Source organism: Chrysoperla carnea, chromosome 2 (genome assembly GCF_905475395.1).
Source record: "Chrysoperla carnea chromosome 2, inChrCarn1.1, whole genome shotgun sequence".
Classification (NCBI taxonomy): domain Eukaryota; kingdom Metazoa; phylum Arthropoda; class Insecta; order Neuroptera; family Chrysopidae; genus Chrysoperla; species Chrysoperla carnea.
Window position 1 is genome coordinate 55,055,900 of NC_058338.1, and position 24,505 is coordinate 55,080,404.

Below are 24,505 nucleotides of genomic sequence, written 5' to 3' on the forward strand. Positions count from 1 at the left end.
ATGATCCCACTTTAAAAAAAATGCTATTTTTCGTCTTTTTATCATTAATGGGAAGTTAAAGCAAAAGAAAGAGGAAAATCTTAACATAGAAAATTTTAATATACCTGTTTTTGTAATACATAAGGTAAGAGTTATCGAAGTGACCTCACTAAACTCTAATAGCCCCCAGACATTTGCAGCACGTATTATAAAGGTTGAATATTATGACTTTTACCTCTGTTGTATCTAATAAGATCAATACATTTTTCGTACAGAAACGAAAAATAACGAAAATTCTACTCTTAACATTTACAGCCACTTGTTAACCAATACCGGTAAAAACTCATTTAAATTCAAATTATAAAATTGTAATAGAAGCAAAATTTTCGCAAATTGTACATTCAATTACGTTTTAATTAATATTATTTACAACATTTTCATTGATTTCAACTGTTTTGTTCTAAATTGATGTATCATTAACATGCGTATTGCGTCTGTATAATTTTCATACGATTAAACAAACAATACGAGTTCGGTGTTTATGCATATACAAAAAAAACTTGTGGTAGTTTTTCAGTTTGAATTGAATCTGTGTTGTGTTCATTCACACAACTTTTTGTGTTTGTTCAATGAATTTAATAACTTTTTGAATATTTGACACACTGAAAATCAAAAATGATTGATGTCAATTTTAAGTTCTATTAAAATAATTGATTCTACATTTGTTTGCTGTATTAATTTTTGGTGAGTTTGAATTTTATTTCAAAATACAAAACAAATCACTTGTTACACTCTTGATACGACAATGACACTACCTACACCAATCACTATCCAATTAAGAAACGCACAAGACAAAGTGAGGTTATTTTAAATATTTTATTATAGTGTGATAACTTAATATTTTTTTGTGGTTTTTATGGCTTAAGTTTAAATATTGATTAATTATCTGTTTATTTATTGTGTTTAATCTTTTAATTATATTCAATTTAAAAGATAATCTTAGTTAATTTAGCATAAAATTTACACTATTTACCATTGCTTAGTTCATTGCGAATAAAAGTTTTTCATAAATCACGTTATTTTCCTTTATAAAATTTTAGTTCTATGAAAATATTTGTTTTCAGTTTATTTTGTCAATAACTGGTTCTGCCTATAAATTTTTTATTTTAAATTTAGGGTTGCCAATTATCATTTATTACACCCTAAAGAATAATTTAAAAACTTAAGGCAGTTTTAGCATGAAATCACTTTTCGTCGATATTTTAAGTTTATTAACCTATGGAATTGCTAAATTTACCTCTGGAGTCCAAACAGTGATTTTCAACTGGATTCGTTTCATTTGGATAACATTGTTAGGTACCATATTTCGTTAGTTAATAGTTCAAACATAAGCAAGCATTTGTTTGCATAATAATTAAAAATAAACAAGTGAAGTTAATAACAAGCTGAGTTAATTGTTTAAATACCCTGCATATGTTTTGGTGCTGATTGAACTTTTTATTTTTATTATAATTGTTAATATACACAAAATAGAGGCTTAGGGATAAATAATTACCTACACATATAAATATTATGTAATGTGTACTAATCTTGAGCTAATTAATCAGTTTAGATCCTTTTGCTTCTCTTTGGCCTCTGTTTGAACTTCAATCTTCAATTTAACTTTTGAGACTTTCTTCGCTCCGAAAATTAAAACTGTTAGCTACGGCGTTGGGGGAGGGTGTCTGTAGAGCGGGGCAAGTGATCCCCGATATAGCAAATAAAAACGTCTTCACACGCACCGACGATTATATGACATATAAAGATTTTTCCATTTGATTCCTTTAGATTCCCCTTAATCTTATATTTAGCGCGGAAAAAATAGACCGAAAAAAATTTCTGCAATAGTGTCCCATTTTTAAAAGCAAGGTTTAAAAACTTCAGAACCCAACCAACTAGAACTCCTCTATGTCGACAAGCTCAACCCAACCAACTCGTACAACAAGTATAACAATACTCCAGTCTATAAATTTTCAGTCTATTTTTCCAGGTCTACTTTTTTCCGATTACGGCCGGTAAGGCGGTAATTACATATATACAAAATTGAACTTGAGCTTTTTAAACATCAATCTAACTATAGAATTACATAAGTTATCTATAAATATTTTTGATATTTGATAAAGAAATGGATTTAAATAATTGACGTTAAAATTAAAAAAAAAATACTTGAAAGCATTGATAAAATTTGATTAGCTTAATCCCATTTTTCAGATATATTCCTCTAGTACAATTTAAATAAAATTAATTAAAAATGAAAAAAAAAAACCATTAACTGATTTTAGAATTTTAGATAATTTAATTTGAAAAAAAAGAAAAAAAAAGGTCAAGTGCGAATCGTGCTTTTCTTGATAAGCGAAAGTTTTGTCATGAATTGAGAGCAGTGGGATGGGATAGGTTCGGATGTTATGTGGTTTTTAATTTTAAATGACGAAAAAAGAGTTCAAATGTTGATTTTTTTTAAGTGGTCCTGTTTCCAAAGATAACGAAAAATCGAGAATAAGAAGGTAAAAAGATCGATTTCTAAAAAGGAGACTGTAAAGAAAGAACACCTATATGCAAACGCAATTTTGTCTGACAACAAGATAAATCTGTTAAAATTTGATGAGTAATAGAAAGTAGACAAAAATCAAGGTTAATTTTTAATGTACCTTCAATTTATTTGTTTTCAAAGTTCAAGTCCTCTGTTGTTTCGACATTCTTACAAACTGTGTAAAATTTGATTAAAGATCATGGTATGTGAACCCCCGCATGAGTTTTTTCCAAGTATCTTTGTACTTTATACTCGAACAGTACAAGAGTACATCCGATATTTAAGTAAAATAACACGATTCTTATTTCACTCTAAATCAGTGGAAGATTTTGCAATGGTTGTTATTTCGTCAGGTAAAGGCGTAGAAATTCTTACGGATATTTTATTTATCACGTTTTCCTAAAAAATTAGATAGCATCTATAATCGAAAAGTTTGTCCAAATGTTGGGTCTAACTCTATTGAATCCCCAGTTTTTTATGCAGATACAATAGAGATCATTTTATGTAGACATCTAATCACATATGTAGCTCTTTTCTAACCAACAATACGTATAGGCCATGGGTAAAATCTTAACAAAAAAACAACTAAAATCGCAAAACGCGAAGTAAAGATGCTTTTTTGGTATGTTATCTGGACCCCTTGGAGAGTAAATCTACGTTTTGCAAGCAAAAAAAAAAAAAAAAAAAAATGCCCTACTTGCGTAATCCGTGAAAAGCTTCAAAATTATCGGTCGTTTCAATTTATCAACTAGTGCAGATTTTTATAATGATGAAGATGATAGATTGTTATTAGATACTATTTTCTATAGTTTTGCTTATTATAAAAAAAATTTGGAGTGGTGATTCACTCATACTACACCATATACAGAGTGGCTTATAATGGCTAATAGCTAATATTTTGTAGTTAATCAATCAAAAAAAAAAACTTAAACAAAATTTGTAGAGTTTGATGGGGGGCATCATGTTCTGGTTTTAGATTGGACATAATTTTTCGGGTTTTTCTAATAGCTAATTTAGATTTTAAGCGGTAAGTGATAGAATAACACTTTAAATTAGAGTTGATCCTCATAAACAAACTCACAATTTTTGTTTAAAACATTATTTCTAAAAACGTTAGCTTTCGGAGGAAATGTGACTTAAAAATATGTCTCTATTGCATTAAATCGAAAGAAAATACGTTTAAAGTTTATCAATAATTGTAGGTCAGTCATGGAATGGCCTCTGTTGTACTTGACAACTTTTGGCTAAAGCATTTTTACGTAGTTAACGTTTTTTCTTTCGATTAAATGCACGATTGAAATATTTTTAAGTCGCATTTCCTACGAAAGGTGACGAATTTCGAAAAAAATTGTTAAGATGAAAAATATTATCTTTTTTATGAGGATCAACTTTCTAATTTAACTTGTTATTCTATTTTTTACTGTTTAGGATCTAAATTGGTTATGAAAGAAAACCGAAGAACTAAGTCCAATTTGATGTCAGTAAATGAGGTCTCCCATCAAATTATGCAACTTTTTTAAAGTTATTTTTTGATTGGTTAACTACAAAACGAGGTATTAGCCATAGATTAAAATGACCCACCGGCCACCCTGTATACATAAAGCACCTAAACAAAGCCATATAATATAATAAATAGTCAGCTTCCAAATGTTGAAAAATAATACGAATTTTTTTTCTATAATATTTGGACTGTAACTATAAAACACATTAAAGGATACAAAAATGCCTTTATGTTTAAATTGAAAAGAGGAAAGAGATTCTCTTAAGGCAAATAGTCAACTTTTTACAATTTTCTTAACAAGTGCACTTTTGAGAAAATCGATTAAATCTAAAAATATACGTACCTTATACCATTTCCTTTAAAAATTTGTACAAGTAAATTATCTATCCAATTATGTATGTTTAATGATTTACATAATTTTTCATTGAAATGTAAGTAATATTTATAAATTATATAAGGTATATATGTTTTAAATTTTTTAACATGTGAAATGGATTTTTTATAAATAAAGTATAATTTGCATTTTAATGGTTCGCTCATTTATAAATAAATTTTAAATTGTAATAACAATAAGATCCATTATATTTTCATATGAATACAAATAAATAAAATTAATATGATATAAAGAAGAATAAAAAGTCATTTAAAAGTCAACATTTTCATTTCCGATTTTTATATTCTGCATTTATGTAATAAATCAGTTGTAACCTGTATCACATTTTTAAAAAATTGGAAAATTGGCTATAACCACTATTCGAACCTGCTGACAAATTTTCAAACTTCTATCATTTATACTATTGGAGGAGGGACACTGAAGCAAGGGGGTGGTAATCTAAACCGAAACAAATATTTTTAAATAAGGCATCAGGCACCTTGCACACCGTATCGATTGCACTGCCAAAGCTGTTGTGCTTTCGAAAACAAGTTTCGGACAAAAGTTGTTAGTATTTTTATGCGGCAACAATTTGCAAACAAAGCACGCCAATAGCCCGCCAATAGACAGCGAGCGTGACGGCTGCAACTCCCTTGAGTTTATTTCTCGTTCCCCGAGTCGTATTTGTGTAGAGCTCGTGGTAAAAAATTTGACTCGCCTCATGGTGTGAGAGTTCAGAGCCCTGCAGATTTACAGAACAGATTTTCTCGAGGCTGGATGCCGTTTGAAATAAACTGGTCTTCTTCAAATTGACAATATATTGTTACATAACTGGAGAGTTAGGGAGATTCGAAAATTAAAGAGCTTCGAGGTTAGATAAAATCAGCTGCCGCGTTTGTTATCCGTTGCTAGATATTGGGGCACTTTAATTTACTATCTATAATCATTAATAACTCCGCTAATTTTGAGTTGCAAAGAAAACCTGTGTAAGACAAGTGGTTCAGATACACTCGGAATAGGTAATAAAAAAGAGTTAAAAATATTTATAACATAGGTAAAAGGCAAAAATTAATGACTTTTATAATATGGTGCGTTAATTTACAAAATCCCATGTTAAAATAAAAAATGCTATGTAAATTTGCAATTATCCACTATTTTAATTATTTTTTAAATAACCTACATAATAGAAACATTGTATAACATTGTGCGAAATAATTGGGTCAACCTATGCGGCCATTGTCAAACAATACAGCAATGTATTCTATTGAAAATATATAATAATAAACTAAAAAAAATTTAAATAGTCATCATAATTGAATTTTTTTTTTAATTTTAATAGAAGCAGTAATTCCTTTAATTCCTTGGGGATGGGCAAGGTCGCAAAAAATATGCACCGTTTCGACCCAATTCGGCATGCATCTTCTTCAACTCTCTTCTCTTACGCTGCATCGCTAAGCTAATCTGGATTTCCTAGTTTTTCACTTTGCTTGTCCAAACTAGTACTTAGAGACTGAACAAATTTCAGGTCATCAGATTTACGGAGACCATGTCGTATCCAGTAAAACTTTCTCTTTTACCTTGTTTTATCAGCTTCTGATTCTTGGCTTGTTATTTATTTTTAATTTTATTCATGGCTTCTTACCCGTGCAGCATTCTCTTGCACTTTTACGTAGAGACTATTTTTAGTTTACTATTGACACTTTTACTTAAACAAAATTTTAACAATCTTTCAAAATTCAGAGCTGTGAGGTTCACAGATAGAATTTTTCCATAGATATTTTTCGAAATTATAAAAGATACAAGATTGTATGCATTTGTAAGTATTTAATTCTAGTTGTTAATTAATTGATTTTAGCTCAAGGGGTAAAATTGTTTAATAATAAATATTTAAAACAAGAGAAAACAAATAATTGGCTGAGTTAATTGTTGAAATACCGTAGACAGTGTTAATTCGAATCAATACTGTCGACAAACTCGACAAACAATCGTTTATTTTTTTACGTCATGTAAGAAAAAAAGATAGCCACTTTTACACAGAAACCAAACCCAAACAAACACATACATAATATATGTTACGTATAAATTTAAAATATATACAATTCTTTTATACACACGATACATATGGTCTAACCTAATTTGCGCCCTCACGGATACACACTACACAGTGATGTTTACGACAAAATAAAAAAAAGTTGTTTATTTGTTTATAAGGAACATTTTTTACATTTAAACTTGTGCTCTATCTCTAACGTTAGTTTACAAAAATGTCTTGCGTAATCAAGACCCAATTGACCTATGTTGATCATTTACGAACTCGACCTCACTATCTCCTCACTAACTCGACTTCATATCTCTTTTCGTTTTTGAGTTAGGTGATTTTATGAGCACTAATACCAAAATTTTGTTCAAGCATGAATATTTTTAAGCGTTACAAACTTGGGGCTAGACTTAGTATACTTTGTTATATTTCAATATACACTCACTGTCAGAAAAAGTGCCATAGTTAAAACATTCTAAGCGTACGCATCATATGTTATGTTATAATAGTAACACTTAGAATGTTTTAAAACGAGCATTTTTTGTGACATTGAGTATACATGGTATAAATAGGTTTTCTGAGGGAAAATTTTTATTCAGAAACGAATTCCTCCATATACAATTTTTGATCCCATAAAGTACGGTGGTGGGCGGGGTATATCGTGTACAATTATTATTACAAGGTGGGATTATGATCTATAAAAATAGAATAAGAAGCTTTTGTTACATCATTGGAAATGGGTGTAATAAGTAACAGCTATAAAGTTCTTTAATTTGCAGAATTTCAAATGGTAAAGTAATTCTGACAACCCTGTATTAATCATAGCTTTTCATAGTCATCATAGTTTTTCCTTTTTAATTGGGAAATTAAAAATATTCTTTATTTATCATGTAAAAATGTATAAAATTTTGTTTTTTACTGGTTAACGATCAATAGAACATTTTCTCTTGCAAGCGGCAGTTTTTGTGTTAAAAAGGTTGTTCATTGTTATCAACCAGGTGAGTAAACAAGAAAATATTGAATGTAAAACAAAAACTCTTAATTTTCACACACTCGAGCTGACTAATCCACGATATTTGAATGTGATGATTAAAATTTAACTTGAATTTTTCATGATGGTCACTAAAAAAAACTTTTAACAAAAAGAAAATCGACTTCAAAAGAAAAACTTTTCCAAAACAAATTAATATGCAAAAAAGTAAACAAATAACAAAAATATAATGTAGTTAAAATTATTGTTATTTTTGGAGTCGGTGTCAGCCAAGGAAACAACTCAAACATAGAACAGTTTGCTACATTAGCTTGGCTGACACCGACTCCAAAAATAACAATAATTTTAACTACATTATATTTTCGATATTTTTTTACTTTTTAGTGCATATTAACTTGTTTTGGAAAAGTTTTTCTTTTGAAGTCGGCTTTCTTTTTGTTAATAGTTTTTTTTTTGTTTTTTTGTTTTTTTTTTTTTTTTGTTACGATTTTTAGTGAATCTAAAGTTCACTAACTAATTTGTCACTAAAAAAAGAATCAGTGAATTCGTTTGGCGTGGTAATAAGTTATTCGTCCTCTTGTCGTGCATACTTAATGCAAATTTAAGACTTTTATTGTTTTCTTATTTATGCGGTTGTCAGAACTGGACCAAAATGAAATGGGACCATACGGGAAACACCAGCTTTCAAATAGATAAAGAATCATCAAAATCGGGTCACCCAGTCGAAAGTTCTGAGGTAACACACGTTAAAAAAAATACTGTCGAATTGATAACCTCCTCCTTTTTGGTTGAAGTCGGTTAAAAAACCACTTTAGTTTGGTTATTTAATTCCAGCGAAAAATATTTTCCTACCATGCTGTACTCCGTGGCTAATTTACCTATGACGTAATCGCCATTTATTAACAATAGTCACATTAATTTTAATAACAATCCACTGAGTAACTAAAAAAAATATTTTAAATCAAAATAAATTGATAATTAATTCAAATCGCAATCGTTTATTTTCCGTCACTCTGTATAATAATTGATAATTTGACGCATTGTTATGATATGCTTATCAGTTTATAACAGTATAATGAGATCGTATAACAACTTTATAATGAAGCACATATTTTTATTAACGAATTATTTTTTTATCTCTTCAAGGAAAATGAGTTATTGTATTTGTACCAATAATGGAACTTTTACAAATCAATCTAAATTATCGTTAAATATAAAATTTAAATTTTAGAAAATATTGATTAACTAATATTTTATTAATATCTAAAATTCATTTTCATAATTTGCAAACGTTACCTTATTAAAGTTTCTTTAGTATATAGAGTGGAAAATCATTAAGTTGTCTTTTCAACCCCCATCTCCACGGATCCCGTTATTCCATACTTAGAGTCCCTATAAAAGAGTTTCCACCTTTTTAAAGACTTGAACCTTTTTATAACTTATTATTATTTGAGTATAAACTCATAAACATTTATTATTTTCAATAATATTTTGGTTTTTTCAAATTACTAATGATGATACAGGGAGTTTCGTATATTCATGAGAGGTGAATAAGTTTGTCTGCTATACCTGATAAGCAGAAAAAATAGACCGAAAATTTTTATAGTTTGGGTTGAGTTTGAACGTATTTTAATGTAGAAAATTTGTTAAGCGTACGCATGTAGTACCGTTGGATATATAGATCTATTTGTTTTCTGATTTGACGCATATTGATTGATTGATTGATACTGTTCTTTCAATTCATTAGTGGTTGTAAAATTTATTTGTTTTCAGACTTACGCACATTTTAACAAAAAAGAGCGGAAACCCGCATCTTTACAATAACGGCATCTTTGCAATAACGTTTGGTAAATAAGTTTCTCATGATATATTGAGAAACATGGCCGATTAAGTTCCACGAATACGACCTATGGTTTTGGGCATATTTTTTCATCTGAATCCGAAAATTATAGGCAATTTAATTATTTATAACGCTACCAACCATGCTTGGCAATGATTTTTTTTCCTTAACTGTGGAAACGGATAATATTATTACCTAAAATTAACCCCTCGTAAGAATTTTTCAAAAATATTAATTAGAATAATAATTATTCAAAAATTTAGGGAGAAAACCGGGAAAACGCCACCTAGAAAACTCAAGCACAGTACGACTAATACTAGCATCTAGATCTATAGGTCTTCAGTGCCCTACCCCTTTGAGAACAACTCGTCACACGGAGATATGGTGATCTAGACGCTGTTAAAAGTAAATTTATGAGTTGCAACACCTTGTAACACCCAAAGACCCAAAAGAGAGATTATTTCACTCGGAGCAGAGCTACGAAAAGAATTTGGACATCTACCCGACTAATCAATCATACATACATACACATGGAAAAATTAAATATCAAAAACAATTATAATAAAATTGCAAAGTTAAATGTTTTAAATTAGTTTGAAGAATTTATTTCCTATGTTGTATCCATGATGGTAACTCTTACCCAAAGACATCTCACCGGGTGACAGGTTATTCTCAAGGAGGGAACAGAGATCCCTTGGTCTAGGTGCTAAAGATCCGTTTGTGGGACCCCTCTTGTGTTTTATTATTATTATATATATATAAGTTTCGACATACTGAATGTAAAAGGAAAAGAGTAGAATTCAGATTGTATTAAAAAAAAACTTTCAAAGAAAAATACAGTAAAGTCTCGATAATTGGAAACGTCCAGTGATCGGAAAACTTTTCATCCGCCAGCAATTTTCACACCGCTGTCTTCCAATCACTCGAAATGATATTGTTTGTTTGTATATACGTCTAGTATGATTGATTCATTGTTATGATTCTAAAAATAGCATCCAAATAACACGTGTTTATTGATGTGTGTACAATATTTCCAATGCATTCCAATTTTATTTATAAGTAATTTTTCCATACAATCCCAGTAATCGGAACACCTCTGTTTTTTATTGAGTTCCGATTATTGAGTTCGTTTATGGAAAATGAGCAAAAATTGGATTCAAATGACCTTTTTCCGTAACTCCAAAATCTTTTTTGAAATAATTAAATCTTACCACCTAAAATTTTATAAGGCAGGCCTTAATAACCCTAAAATTAATTTTTGTATATGGTAAATAAAAAGTAGTTCCGAAAGAGGAAGCCAAAAAGAAGCCTCTCAAAATTGGCATTGTCATAAAAGTATTTGTGAAAAAAATTAAAGTTTTGCTGGTCGCAAATATATTTTTAGAAAACTCAAGTGTTTATCTATTTTGTGGTAATAGATAAATTATCTTATAAATATACTACATGTCGACTTAAATAACTCTTTTATTGGCTAAATATTTATATAAAATTTTTATCAAATTACACATTAATTAATTTTTTTTTATAAAAAGCACTCTTACAATTATTATTGTTATTGTATATTCAAGTGCTTCAAAGTGCCAATATTTCACAGGTGAATAGTGTGCGTGTAAGTTTTAATTACCTTTAATTCTGTTGTATTGTTAGTAAAACAACTAAGGCTCAGCCCTCTGCTGGGGCTTATGAGAGCTTCTCATTTATTTTGAGAGGTTGATTGACCTGATTCATTCATACTGCATATATCAGCTCATCACAACTATTTAAATTAATTATTACACTATCCAAGGTATACCGCATACGATAGTTTGTACGCTTTAATCAACTAAGCGATCAAGTGCGGTTACACTAGCTTTGTACCTTTGACATTTAAAATTTTAATACAAAATTTAGTAAATAAACATAAATCAAAAATAAATAATTTAATGTTGACAAACAAAACAAAACTAAAATTCGTTGATATAAAAAGGTTATACATTGTGACTAGAACACATATAGCCCAGGTGGTTAAGCCGCTTGGCATGAATCCAGGAAACTCGGTTTCAATTCTCTTGGAAATGAAAATAAATATTCGTGAAAAAATATTTAAAGAATGTATTTAGACCAATATCAAATATTTTTATTTTTTTGGTTGGGTATTATCACTCTTGTTCCTGAAAAAATGGGAATTTAAGATCGTCAAATTGTTCGAACTTATCAAAAAATGAAAATAAGGGTCGCCTGTAAAAACTTTTAAAAGCTGTTTGACCAACTGTCGATGTAACCATAGATGAATACCTACAATTTTTAATGCCTTGCCCTGGGCTATCATAATTATTCCGCACAAAAGATAGTAGGGGCAAATAAGTCGCAACAAGAGAGTGTCATGAAACTGAGAGTTGATTCAGGTAATCGGTAAAAATAGATCTAGAGTATTGTTGTAATTAAGAGTTGGTTGGGTTGAGTTTGGCGGCACTAGATGAGTTTGTTGGGTTCTGAAGTTTTTAGGCCTTGAATTCAAAAATAGGACACTGTTACAGAAATTTTTTTCGGTCTATTTTTTCCTAAATCCGTTGATTTTATTGTTAATGCTAAAGTTACACTACTTCGGATACACTTGTCCTTCAGTATATGTTTCCTAAGAGATAATAATTGCTCTTCTATCCAAAAGGCATTGATTGTCAACGAATCCTTCACGAATCTTTCAAAGAACTTCAACAATATAGTTTAAATGATCATATAATTAATTATACGCGTATGCAGGTGCATGCGTGTGTTTATGAGTGAATGAATAAGTTAAATCATTTAATAAAAATTTTATTGAATGAAGTAATAAATTTATGACTGGAAAAACAAAAATTTTATGATATTACAATAAAACAAGTGAAAACAAACAATTGACTGAGTTAATTGTTGAAATACCATGTATAGACAGTGTTGATGCGCAATCGTATAGACAGTGTTGATGCGCAATCGTTTGTTTTTTTGACGTCATGTAAATAACAAAAGATATTCACTTTTAAATACACAACACACACACAACTGATATTCCTATATTAATGCATACTATAAAATTTGCACCTATTTAACGCCCTCGAGGGTAAACAGTGATGTTTACAAAAAAATGTTTCAAACAAAAGTTTATTTTTTTATAAGGAACATTTTTTACATTTAAACTTTTGTTCTATCTCTAACGGTTTACAAGATGGGTCCTACGGACCCAAGACCCAATTGACCTATGATGCTCATTTACGAACTTGACCTCACTTTTTACGTCCTGAGTACGCTGTAAAAATTTCAGCTCGATATCTTTTTTCGTTTTTGAGTTATCGTGTCCACAGACGGACGGACGGACGGACAACCGGAAATGGATTAATTAGGTGATTCTATGAACACCTATACCAAAATTTTTTTCGTAGCATCAATATTTTTAAGCGTTACAAACTTGGGACGAAACTTAATATACTATGTATATTTCATATATACATGGTATAAAAAGCTAAGAACAAAATAATTAAATATGCAGTTTAATAAAATAAGTATTTATAGATCTGGAAAAAAAAATTATTAATAATGCATTAAAATGCAAAACAAATAATTTTGAGTTACTCAAATGGCAAATAAAAATGCAGAATTATTTTATAAAATTGCACGTTAAAAGAAAATTCTGTAATAAAGTTTAGGGGAAGACAGGACACAGTGCAAAAATGTGTTTTTGGCAACACCACTTTCATATCATTTTTTTTTTTATATACAGTTTGTTTACTTAATTTGGCTTCATATGGGAAACTTTTTTATTATAAGGTTTATAAAAAAAAGTTATTTATCAAAATCTCTGCTTTCGAAAATATTAACATTCAGCTATTCACTTTTGGCATCGAATGTACTGGGTGTTCAAAAATTGAAATAGTTCGATAGGAATGTTTAGATATGTAGACTATTTATAACAGATTATAAAGCAAATGATTCAAGAAATCACTCCCGAGATATGAAGGCGTGTATTTAAATAATTTTGTAAAATAACAATTACATGTATGAAACACGAAGGTGAATACGTTGAGGCAAAAACGAACTAAAGATAACTATTGTTATTTACGTCAACAATAGTAATTGTATTTGTAATGTAATTTATGAAAAATAAATTTTCTGTGTTCATTATTTTGTTACATGTCATTCATTAAATATGTCAAAACAGCAAATAAACATTTAAACAAGTACGATGACTGGTTAATTAGGATGACATATAACGTGTTTTATTAGTAATATTTGCAAAATTTAATTAAAAAATTGAAGTGATTAAAACATTCCCATCGTTAACAAATCATTCCTAAACAGTTATCTTCAGTTCATTTTTGCCTCAATGTATCCACCTTCACGTTCCATACATATCTCGGCAGTGATTTCTTGAACCGTTTTCCTTATTATCTGTTCTAAATGGTCTACATTTCAAAACCACCATTAACATTCTTATGGATTTTTTTCAATTTGGGGACACCTTGAATGTTAATATTTACGAAAGCAGATATTTTTATAAAGAATAACTTTTTTTCGTAAGCCTTAAAATAAAAAAATCTTCCATATGGAGCCAACTTAAGTAGACACGCTGTATAACTATCCTTTTTTTTAAACTTAGATGTTATACATAAAGTGTAGTTTTAAAGTTACTGTAGATGTTTAGAGGTTTAGACTACTATAAATGTTCTGAGGTAGAAGATACGCACTTCACTGAGAGTTCAAATTTTTGTTGCACCGTGTCCCAGTAAAAGAAGAGCTGAGACAAAAATGCAAATATAATACATATAGTGTACAAAAAATAGGATTGTTTATCATCTACTAAAAAATTAGTCCAAATTAAATTATACCGAATATCATCCGAGTAATCGTCAAAAAAACTCACTTTTTGCAGTTTCCATGTAATATAAACTTAACCGTTTTCCTAGTTCAACTAGGAAGCCTATTTCTCCGCATGTAAAATATAAACCAAAACTTAGTCATGTTTCTGTATACCTGATTCTCCTAATTACCAATTTTTGAAAACAGTAGTATGTATATTCCCTATTACAATCAAAATTGAAAGTAATAGTAGGTAATTGAAAGACTTAAATTTAAATGAATAAATAATATTGTTATGTGATAAATAACACGAAATTAACAAACACGACTTGCTAATAAAATATCACATATCATTCGCAAATATCATACATACATACATACATGCATACATACCGAACACACACTGGCATTCAAACAAAATCATCCAATACAATTTTTGGAACCTGAAATACACTATAAAGATGAATCAAGGAGTGCAATATTCGACTTTATGATTAATTTTAATAAAAATGTTAATAATCTGAGTTCCATAATATAGATTAGTTAAAATATTTAAAAAAGACCTCAGAAAAACTTTTAGAAGCAAATCATATTACTTTTGGGCAAAAGGCCTTCTCCCCTTATTTCGACCCTGCTGAATCCGAATATGCCGGTTGCCCAACCGAAATCTCGACCGGAAGTAAGATATTAAAGATGGCGGCCAGATTTTTGTCCCAGATTTTTTAATTTTCTCAATATAAGTCGAAAACTGTGCGTTATTTACAAAATATATTCTATAAGTTTTTAAAATAAAAAAATTGCTACAAGATCAAAACCAGCTCTTTAGGTTTAATACTTACTGAGATACAGCTCTCCAAAAATTGGCAAATTTTCGAAAAAAGTCAAATTTTCAGACTTGTTCTATTTTCGACTCAGATATCGAGGAAAATACTCATTTTATGGGTGAAATCATAGGAAAAGATGTTAAAGCAAATATTATTAGCTTTAATATAAGCACAGAACGATGTCTTCAGGCCATATCGTTCACTCACAAATCTTAAAAATCCAAAAAAAGAGAAAACTACATTTTTCGCATATTTGCTCTGTTTAGTTCTCATAATGGTTTGAAAGTACATAGTTTGAAAGGAAAAATCAAGTACATTTACAATAGTCCGAAATCGAATCGAAAAATAACTTGTCTTATCGGTAATAGAGGTGTTTATCAAGTTCTGATAATACTCAACTGAATAATCAGACATTACCAAAGATCAGAATCAATTACCCAATTATTATAACATAGGTTTCGTTTTTTTGTTACACTTTATTTTATTTCCATAGATATAATATACATAGATAGATATCGAAAAATTGTATTCTTCTTTTTCGTCTACATTTATAAAGTTATAACAAAATTCATTATCAAAGTTGAAAATATGGTACAAATAATTTCAACCCTAAATCTAAAATTGCCTTGGCGTGCGTACTACCTTAATACTTCGTCAGCTATGGTTTTGCTTGAAATTTTATGTTACGATAAAGGGAACGATACAGAGGGTGTTGAGTGTACATTTATGCCTATTAAAGTATTAACTTCAACTCTGAACTTATATGATAATGCGAATTACTACTTCTTTTTTGATTCAATATTGTTCAAATTGATTGAACAAAACTGTACATGCAAACACAATAATATGATATTAAAATGATAATAAATTTTGTTATTAAATTCTGTAATCAAATTTACTACTTGACCACTACCACATTAAATAACTTTATTCATAGTGGTGTCAAGTAAGTTGAACCATATTTGCTTGAATTTTTTTTGTAAATCGTAATCAATTATTATTTTTTACCGGGCATTTTATAGTTAGTGTGACTGTGGATTGAGAATGACCAGTGAGTGCGATGAGTGATTCACATTTTCATGTAATGATTATCTTGTAATTAAACTGTGATTTCATTTAAAACTATTTTTGCGATAATGTTCTTTTAATGATAATTTAATAACGTTTTATATATAAAAGTATGTAAGTTCAAATTTTGTTTTTTTATTTTATAGATATTTTTCTTTGGTAAAATTTTAAGACGTAATATTTTAATTTTCTCCCTTTTTAAGGAATTGGATTGCGAAAATGATTTAAAAATCAATAACTTATTGACTCGTACTTAATTTTTTTTATTTTATGAGTTGTATAATAGGATAATTAAAACGAATTAATCGTTTCGCGACGTTTCGTCAATTTATTTGACTTTATCATGAACTGAAAATTATACACATATAATTTATTAAAAAGGCAATTTTTGTATTTTCTTAAAAGTGAAGTTAAATAAAAGCTTGCAGAGGATGATTAACTTTTCGCCAAATTAAACAATTATGAATTAAAAATTTTCTCTAGTATTAATAATTTTTTTAAACGATTGTTTTTTATTGCTAAACTTCTGTTAAAATAAAAAACAATACTTCATTTTCCCTAAAAAATTTTCTTTGTTCGCCGGACTAATTTTTTTTTTAAAACTTACGTTTTAGGGTTCGTTCTGTGGATTTTTGACTTGATCCTTTGGTCTATTGTAATGCCCTAATTACTAGAAAACCCATAACTTATGTCCCAATCCTTTGGTTTGAAGTATTTCTAAATTCGATTTCATTTTCTAGAGATCTAGATCTAAAAATGCATAATTTTCAATAAATTTAAATCCTAAATTTTAGTATTACCTTCCCCTTAATTATAGTTTGAATAATTAAAATTCCATAATTTGAAAATTAAAATTATTAACGTGTGTATAAAAAACTATAAACAAATCATAAATATCCATCTATGAACAGTAATCAGAAATTACCGAAGATAAGAATCACTTAGTTAATAGTTAATTGTACAGCTTTAATTAATATTACATAGGTGCCGTTACTGCCGTTTTTTTTAATGGGATATTATTATGATCAAGAGTAACTTGAGAAAACTTGAGAATAACATCTATATTCAAAATACTTAGGTAAAATTTATAATAACCTTTCGGTGCTAAATTTTTAGATTTAAACTGTTCATATTCAAATCTTACATTGATTCCTTTTTTATAATTGGTCACGTCATTTTTTATTTATACCAGACACAGTGTAAGAAATCATTTTTTATATTGGCTCACGTAAAATGAATTTAATTTGCCCGCAATTTTGGTCGCAATGTTTTTTTGAATTTCTAGACCGTGCAAATAACTGTACAAAACGCACAAATTTGTCTTGGTCATAATACATTATATTTTATATGTAAGTATATGCTCGTTGATATTTTGGTAAGATCATAAAGTAATATGTGCGATCATACTGGCCAATAATAATGATGCCATAAATTGACCCCATACTGTTATCATGATTTGTTCCGAAATACATTGGCCAGTGCCAAATTTTAACTGTAATGTATTTCAAAAAAATGGAAGTGTTAGCTTTTACGAAAAAATTTAGTGTTATTGCTGAAACACAATTTAGTATTATTGTTTAGTTATTATCTCACATACTCTAATACATACACGTCCGGCTAAATATTTATGTCACACTGTTCTCATCAGCACAATATGATGGCATACCAGTACAATATGGCGCCTGATTCATGACGCCATTACTACTGGTAAGCATACCGATGTAGATTTCGGAAAACACCCTAACTAATATGTTTAGGTAATGTATTAATTTTCTATACACATTAAACAGACGTCCGGGTATGGTGGGCAAGTCTGCCGTGCGGGCTCGTCAATATTTGTCTCAGCATACGGGTTCGTTGGTGAATGGCGTACTCAATGTTAGTTTTTACAGATGCTCCCCTAATACTCTAGACATATATATAATTACTATTTTATACATGTTTTCCTAATATTAATTTAAGAACTTGATTTAATTAATTGAAGATTTTTTTTCACCACTTTACCACGAAATTTTTTGTATGTTATTTTTCAAATCTAACTAAAAATAAACTTAACTATTAGCGAAATTATTAATCATTTATTTCGGTCAAAACAAAGTTTAATTAAATTATCATGATTTATTTATTGTTCATATTTTTGAAAAAATTTTAATTTTCATATTTAATTACTAAGCATTTTTTAGTGTATTTATTAATTGAAAATAACTTTATTGTTAATGAAATAAAGCAGTCGCCTCCAGGAAATTTTATCGAAAATAGATTATGTTTATATGAAATTTAAAAAAAAGAAAAATTTAGTTATTCAAATAAAATACTTCACCAGAATAATTTTGAAACAAAATTTATGTAGGTACATTTTTTAGTATACGCTTTTGTTTCACGTATCGGGTGATACATCTGTTGGTATTGAAGTAAACTCCACTCAGGCCCTAGTCTAGGAAAATACAAAAAAGTTAATTGAACATTTCCCAGTTTTCGGGAACTTACTTTGTGAAATATAAGCGGTGAACTATCAGGTGCATTTCCGTTATATTAATTTCTTTGATATCTTGATGTAGATCCGACGAGAGGGTTGAAAGGGGCGTGAGTCGTGGACTCGGCTCTGCTAAGAGCTCCGTAAATCGGCAGCACGAACAAAAATTTTTCTTTTTTACTGTACAAAACTATCGGTTTAACAATTTTTTTCTAAAATCATAAGTTTGTAACAAATAGTTAGTTCAAAATTGAAAGTCACATACTTTTTCTAGCGGCCCAAACTTATTTACCCCCCGGGTCTTCTCTCAGCTGCCCTGTGTTGATGCCTTGTATTTTTTTCTACTATTACTTATCTTATTATATTATTACTCTAGCAAGCTTTTTTCTGTCGTAACCTTATCTTCCTTATTCCTTTATGAAATTCCATGATTCACCCCTCATTTTCAAGCTTATTTTATGTCTAAGTTTGACAAAAAGTATACTCTCGGTCTAAAAATGTACTGCTTAAGAAAAAACACGCAAAAATTAAATAATAAGTTTATTAGGCAAACATGTTGGCTTTTACAAATGCTCTCTTAATACTATACACGTGTAATACTCAAAACATTATTAGGCAAACAGGTTAGTTTTTACAGATGGTCTCCTAATACTCTAGGCATGTAATTACTTTTCTTTAATACATGTTCTCCTTATATTAATTACGAACTTTTTGTGGTGATTTTTTTACCACTTTTCTACGAAATTTTTTGTTTGTCATTTTTAACCACGAGCACAGGGTATCCAGGGGTTACGGTAACTATGGGGGTGGAATTCCCCACGAGTTGAGCTAGTTTTTTAATTATTATTATAAACTTACATACATTGTTAGTAAATGATACCTACCTACCTGATACTTACTTCAATACTTTGTAATACGAAATCAAAATAAAATTTTTTACTCTTGTGTTTGTTTAAACTTTTAGTAAAATCAATCTAAACTCTTCTAGACTTCTTGTAATACAATATTTTACGAATATTAAAATTGGTATATTTATTTTATTCCAGATTGGCGTCAAAAACTTTGCTGAATGTACAATCATGGACCTGATGTGGTTAGTAACAGGTGTAGTGTTGTTACTGCTACTATCCAATGAACGTTTTAGGTATCATTGTAAATTCATAATATTCATAGTATCATGCCTGATTGTGGCAACATTACCAATACCATTAATGCTTCATAGGCCAAAAGATGCACGAAATGCTTTGTAAGTATTGTTGTTTTTTTGTTTCTTTATAGAGTGAACAGGAAAATTCAATAAGGCGTGTGTCCCAATAAGAACGTAATTTGAACGTATAATAATCTGTAAGTGATTAAAATCCAAGATGGATTTATGGATTTTGGAATTTTTTGGTTCCAGAAGGCTGATACAGTTATTACAGAAGCTGAGATCAAAGTCCACGATAATCACCCAAAGAAAATTCGATATTTGATGAATATTTGGCATTTATGATTTGCCTGACATTTTGTTTCGCGGGTTGTTGTAATTTATGGACTCTTTTTGCTTTTTATTATTAAATCTTGCGTTCTTATCGGGACACTTTTACTATTCGAATAAACCGTGAAAATAAGTAAATGGTTAAAAATTTTAGACTTCTTTCGTAAAAGAAATAATAGCATGAATTTATTGTAGAATATTTATAGTTTTTCCCCTACGCTTGCATAAAATGTAGAAATTAGATTTTTACGACCCTTAAACAACTTAAATGAAGAAAAAAAAGCATTGTGGCGATTATAGTTGATCGGACTTAATCGTTACTAAAACCTTCAATTCGAATTTTAAAATAAAAAAATCTTGAACCCCTGTGTAAACGAAGAACGAAATGCACTAGGTAATTGTATCCCAGTTACAAAGAGGATTCTTCTTTGGGTGCACTGCAATTTCCGCCAAAAAAAGAACGGGTAAAGACAACAGTAAGAAATAGCAAAACTTTTTTATTTCTATATTGGAACACATGAATAGACTTTTTTTTACCAGACTTGAGTGTTCTCTTCATCAGTTCGTACTATTTCAGAATTTTCAATTTAGAATCACGTTATCTACTTTCAGATTACCTGCATTAGGTTGCAAAGTAATATCACAGTTACTAGGCATGTCAATTATTGTTCGTGGCAAAGAAAATATCGTTAAGGATCAAGGCTGTGTTGTCCTGATTAATCATCAAAGTGCTTTGGATTTACGAGGTAAAATTGAAAAGAAAATTTTTTTTTTGTAAATAATACATTTCTTTATTTTTAAAATTATAATACAGTACTAGCTGAATTATGGCCTATCATGGAACGTTGTACTCAAGTAGCAAAAAAATCATTATTTTATCTTTGGCCATTCGGATTAGCATGTTGGTTATGGGGAACAATTTTTATTGATCGGGTAAATGCCGAGGAGGCACAACAAAAATTGAATAGTACAGAGCAAGCAATTAAACATAGAAAAGTAAGTGCTTAATTACTTTCCATAATTTCAGTATTTTAGTTTTGAATAATTTCCCAGTGGGTATCAATTTGGCTTTTGAATAAGTTATTGGGTATCGGACATGGAATTGACTATTGTTCAATATGCACCTCTTTAAAAGATTTCGTGTTATTTCTTATAATGCTGTGATAGAGAAATTATTCAAAAATACTTATAATTTATAACTCAAAAGTAAAGATCCCCCCTCAACAATCACTATACTTAAAATAATAACTACACTTCACCGAAATTAGTTATAAAGAGATAGAATTGTTCGAATTTTTTCTATAGAATTTTCAAGTTATTTGACTTTTCAAGATCATTCCGTATCTTTGAAGTAGATTATATCCTTAAAAGCCTATACTTAAAATTTTATTATCAAAAAGTACTCAAATAACAATAAAAAAAAGGTGATCTACACACTCTAAAACTAGTAATATCTACAATATATTTAAACCTACGTCAATTTTTTTGAGTGAAAATCGTCATTTTTACTGGTTTTATATATAACTAATGGTAATTTGATTGTATATTCAAAAATGGGTCCGACCTATACCACTACTACTCCATGAATCATTTGGAGCTTTTTAGGAATAGTAAAAGTGCTTTGATCTCAACGAACTTAATGCCGAAGAAATCTGTAGAGAAGGGTCCATAGAAGTTGAGTCAACCTTGTTAAAACATAAAAGTTGAGTCAAGTTGGCAGAGAACATGAGCCATGAATTTCTCTTCTCATTATGACAACTCCTGCAACAGTCGTAAAGCACTGGTAGGTCTAAATACTACACTATAGCCTGCTATTGCTTATAAAGGCTCTTCCAAAGGAGAATAACTTTGGAACGTTTCCGATTGTTCTCTGACCATAAATTAAGGATTAATACAACTGCACTCCTCTCAAACTGTGTGATTTTATTTCAAAATAAAACGCCAAAAAGTCTGACAATACTACACAATTGTTTCATACAAAAAATCCATCATTACTGGGAGAGATCCCGGTGGTGATGCTATGGGCTTTCTGCGTGGCGTCTAGTCTCGGCAGAATCCTATAGCTTCATGTGATTTTAATAACATCTCTTACCCGAAGACGTTTCGTCTTCGGGTTACAGGTTGATCTCAAGGAGGGCACTAGGACCCCTTGGTCCATGTGCTAGGGACCCACTTGCGGTATCCCTCTTATTATTCATACAGAAAATTTTTAATGAAAGAGATTTAAATTTTAAATTAATTCCGCTTTGTTGCGCTTCTAGTAGAAAATGTGAAAAATGCTAATTTAAAAATATTTAAAAAATATAAATATATTTCAAGATCTTATATATAAAAATTTAACATTTGTATATTCTGCATGATTTCAAAAGTCTGAGTCACTGATGGAGGCAGATGGAGATGGCATTGATCTATTATTCTTATTATCTTTAAAAAAATAACCCTTGATTTTAAAAATATATCTTTGTAGAAAATTTTTCTGCATGCATTCATTCCATGGGGATGGGGGTGATACAAGTGTTTTGGGAATAGTAGGAACATTCTTTTCATCACTAATCCAATTTTTGTACGGCCATCTATAAAAAAAATAATTTGTATAAAATTTCTTTTGTAGGCACGTTTATTAATGTTTCCTGAAGGTACACGAGGAGATGGTAATGAATTGTTGCCGTTTAAAAAAGGTGGTTTCCATGTCGCAGTTAATACACAATGCCCTATTCAACCTGTGGTCGTGTCTAAATATTTATTTATAAATAGTGACCGTAAACATTTTGGTCGAGGTAAATGAAAAAATTTTCGCAGATTTTTTGACAGTACATTCTGAGCTTTCCCGCCCTCTAAACCGTCGAAATATTAATTAAGCTAGCCGATAGTCAGTTATGATATTGGTCGAGAGATATATTTGCTTTAATAAAAATTATGTATACCAGTAATTTAAGCAATATAAAGTAAATTAAAGATTACGCTGTGCATTAGTGGGGCTATCAGGTAAGGGGTGGCAATTTTCTTTAAATATCTAGGGGCATCAAATTTCAGCTAGTCTCATTTTGAATAAAAGACAAATGGCTTAAGCGTACTGTAATCTCAAATGAATATCGCAATTTCGAATTTCAAATCAAAAAACTTTTCAACGACCTTAAACCTAATTTCAATGAAATAATCTATTGAATACATTTTTAGGATTATCTATAATCACAATACTGCCAGCCATACCAACCGAAGGTTTAACCAAAAGTGATATACCAGCATTAATGGAGAAAACACGTAATGCAATGGTTGAAGCATTTAAGAAAACATCAGACGAGGCAAGACAATTCAGTGAGAATTCATCATATCTACTACATTCCAAATCGGAATAAAAATAAATCAATCGCACAACGTAAAATAAATATTTTTTTATTATACAAAGAATTTTATGATTATATTAATTTGTTAATTGCATTTAGCTTAAAAAGCTTCCAGAAAAAAATTCCAGAAAAATTACACAGATTGTAGGGTACCAAAAGTATAGCTAAAAAACTTGTCAAAAATGGCCTGTATAAACACGACACTTGGATATCATTTTCGAGGTGAAATAATGGTCAAATTTATCTTTTTAAATGGAAAGTATTTTTTTATAGCAGATTCGATTTCATTTCCCACATATAAATTTGTTTTCATCTTTTCCTGACCTTTTACAAGTTTAATGCAAACATTTTAAAGGTTTAATAAAATAAATTTTTGCTTGTCCTATTTATTCGGGTCATTTTTCGATGACGAGTTGGTTACCTGTATCCATACTTTTGGGGCAGTCTATATATATAAGTATGTAAATACTCGGGTTACTTTAGGGAGACCAACCTTGGAAACTTTAAAGTGTTTTTGAGTCTAGCATTACAATGAAATTGATTCGATTTTATAATTTTGCTAAGTATAAGTTATTTTAAAGTAAAATTAAAAGGTCGAACCAGTTAAACTGTGTGCTTGTAAAACGAACTTTGTCTTTTTTCAAGGTTAAGGTTTGTATTTCTAAAAAACTCCGGGAATATATATTTGTGAATATTTATATTTGATATTGTGTTTGTTGATGTTTATTTTTAAAAAATATGAATTGAACAATTTAAGATTATAATTGTTGTTTTTATAAAATCTTTACTAAGTACTGCGTACGGTTGCTACATACAACGCTTCCAATTATTTACTTTTTTAAGTTTGCCAAATACTGTTACATAAATGTATAAAAATATTTATATTTAAATGTAAATAAATAGTTTTGTTATTAAAAATACTTTTTATTTAATTTTCCAAATTTAAATATAATCAATTTAAAAGAGCGCAGTATTATTAAAGGAGTATTAAGACATTGGAAACCATTTTTCTCGTTTTTCATTGTATTAAAAAAAAGGGGTATGCGACCAGTTTTTTTCTGTGGAGTCACCTAGGCGCCTATCGATTCGATGCAATTTACACTTAAAGGTTTTTTACATACCTTTCGAAATGGAATTGCTAGATTCATATTTCAATTAAAAAGAGATCGGATTACGAAATTATCTCATTCTATATTATTTATTTGTATTATAAGGGGGT

At 29.4% G+C, this 24,505-nt stretch overlaps 1 protein-coding gene across 4 annotated transcripts; it reads left to right on the forward strand.

Moving 5' to 3' along the window:
• The first annotated feature begins 566 nt into the window (after window positions 1-566).
• Window positions 567-24,139, forward strand: LOC123292478 (1-acyl-sn-glycerol-3-phosphate acyltransferase alpha-like). Of its 4 annotated transcripts, none has more exons than XM_044873172.1 (6): window positions 567-723; window positions 19,512-19,711; window positions 20,555-20,688; window positions 20,757-20,938; window positions 22,554-22,719; window positions 23,120-24,139. In XM_044873172.1, exons 2-6 carry the CDS (start codon window positions 19,545-19,547, stop codon window positions 23,296-23,298), a joined length of 828 nt encoding a protein of 275 aa, XP_044729107.1. In that variant the 5' UTR covers window positions 567-723; window positions 19,512-19,544; the 3' UTR covers window positions 23,299-24,139. The 4 variants fall into 4 exon arrangements, with proteins under 4 accessions (XP_044729107.1, XP_044729111.1, XP_044729109.1 ...); XM_044873176.1 differs by lacking the exon at window positions 567-723 and adding an exon at window positions 10,826-10,900; XM_044873174.1 differs by lacking the exon at window positions 567-723 and adding an exon at window positions 15,915-16,102.
• Window positions 24,140-24,505: the final 366 nt, after the last annotated feature.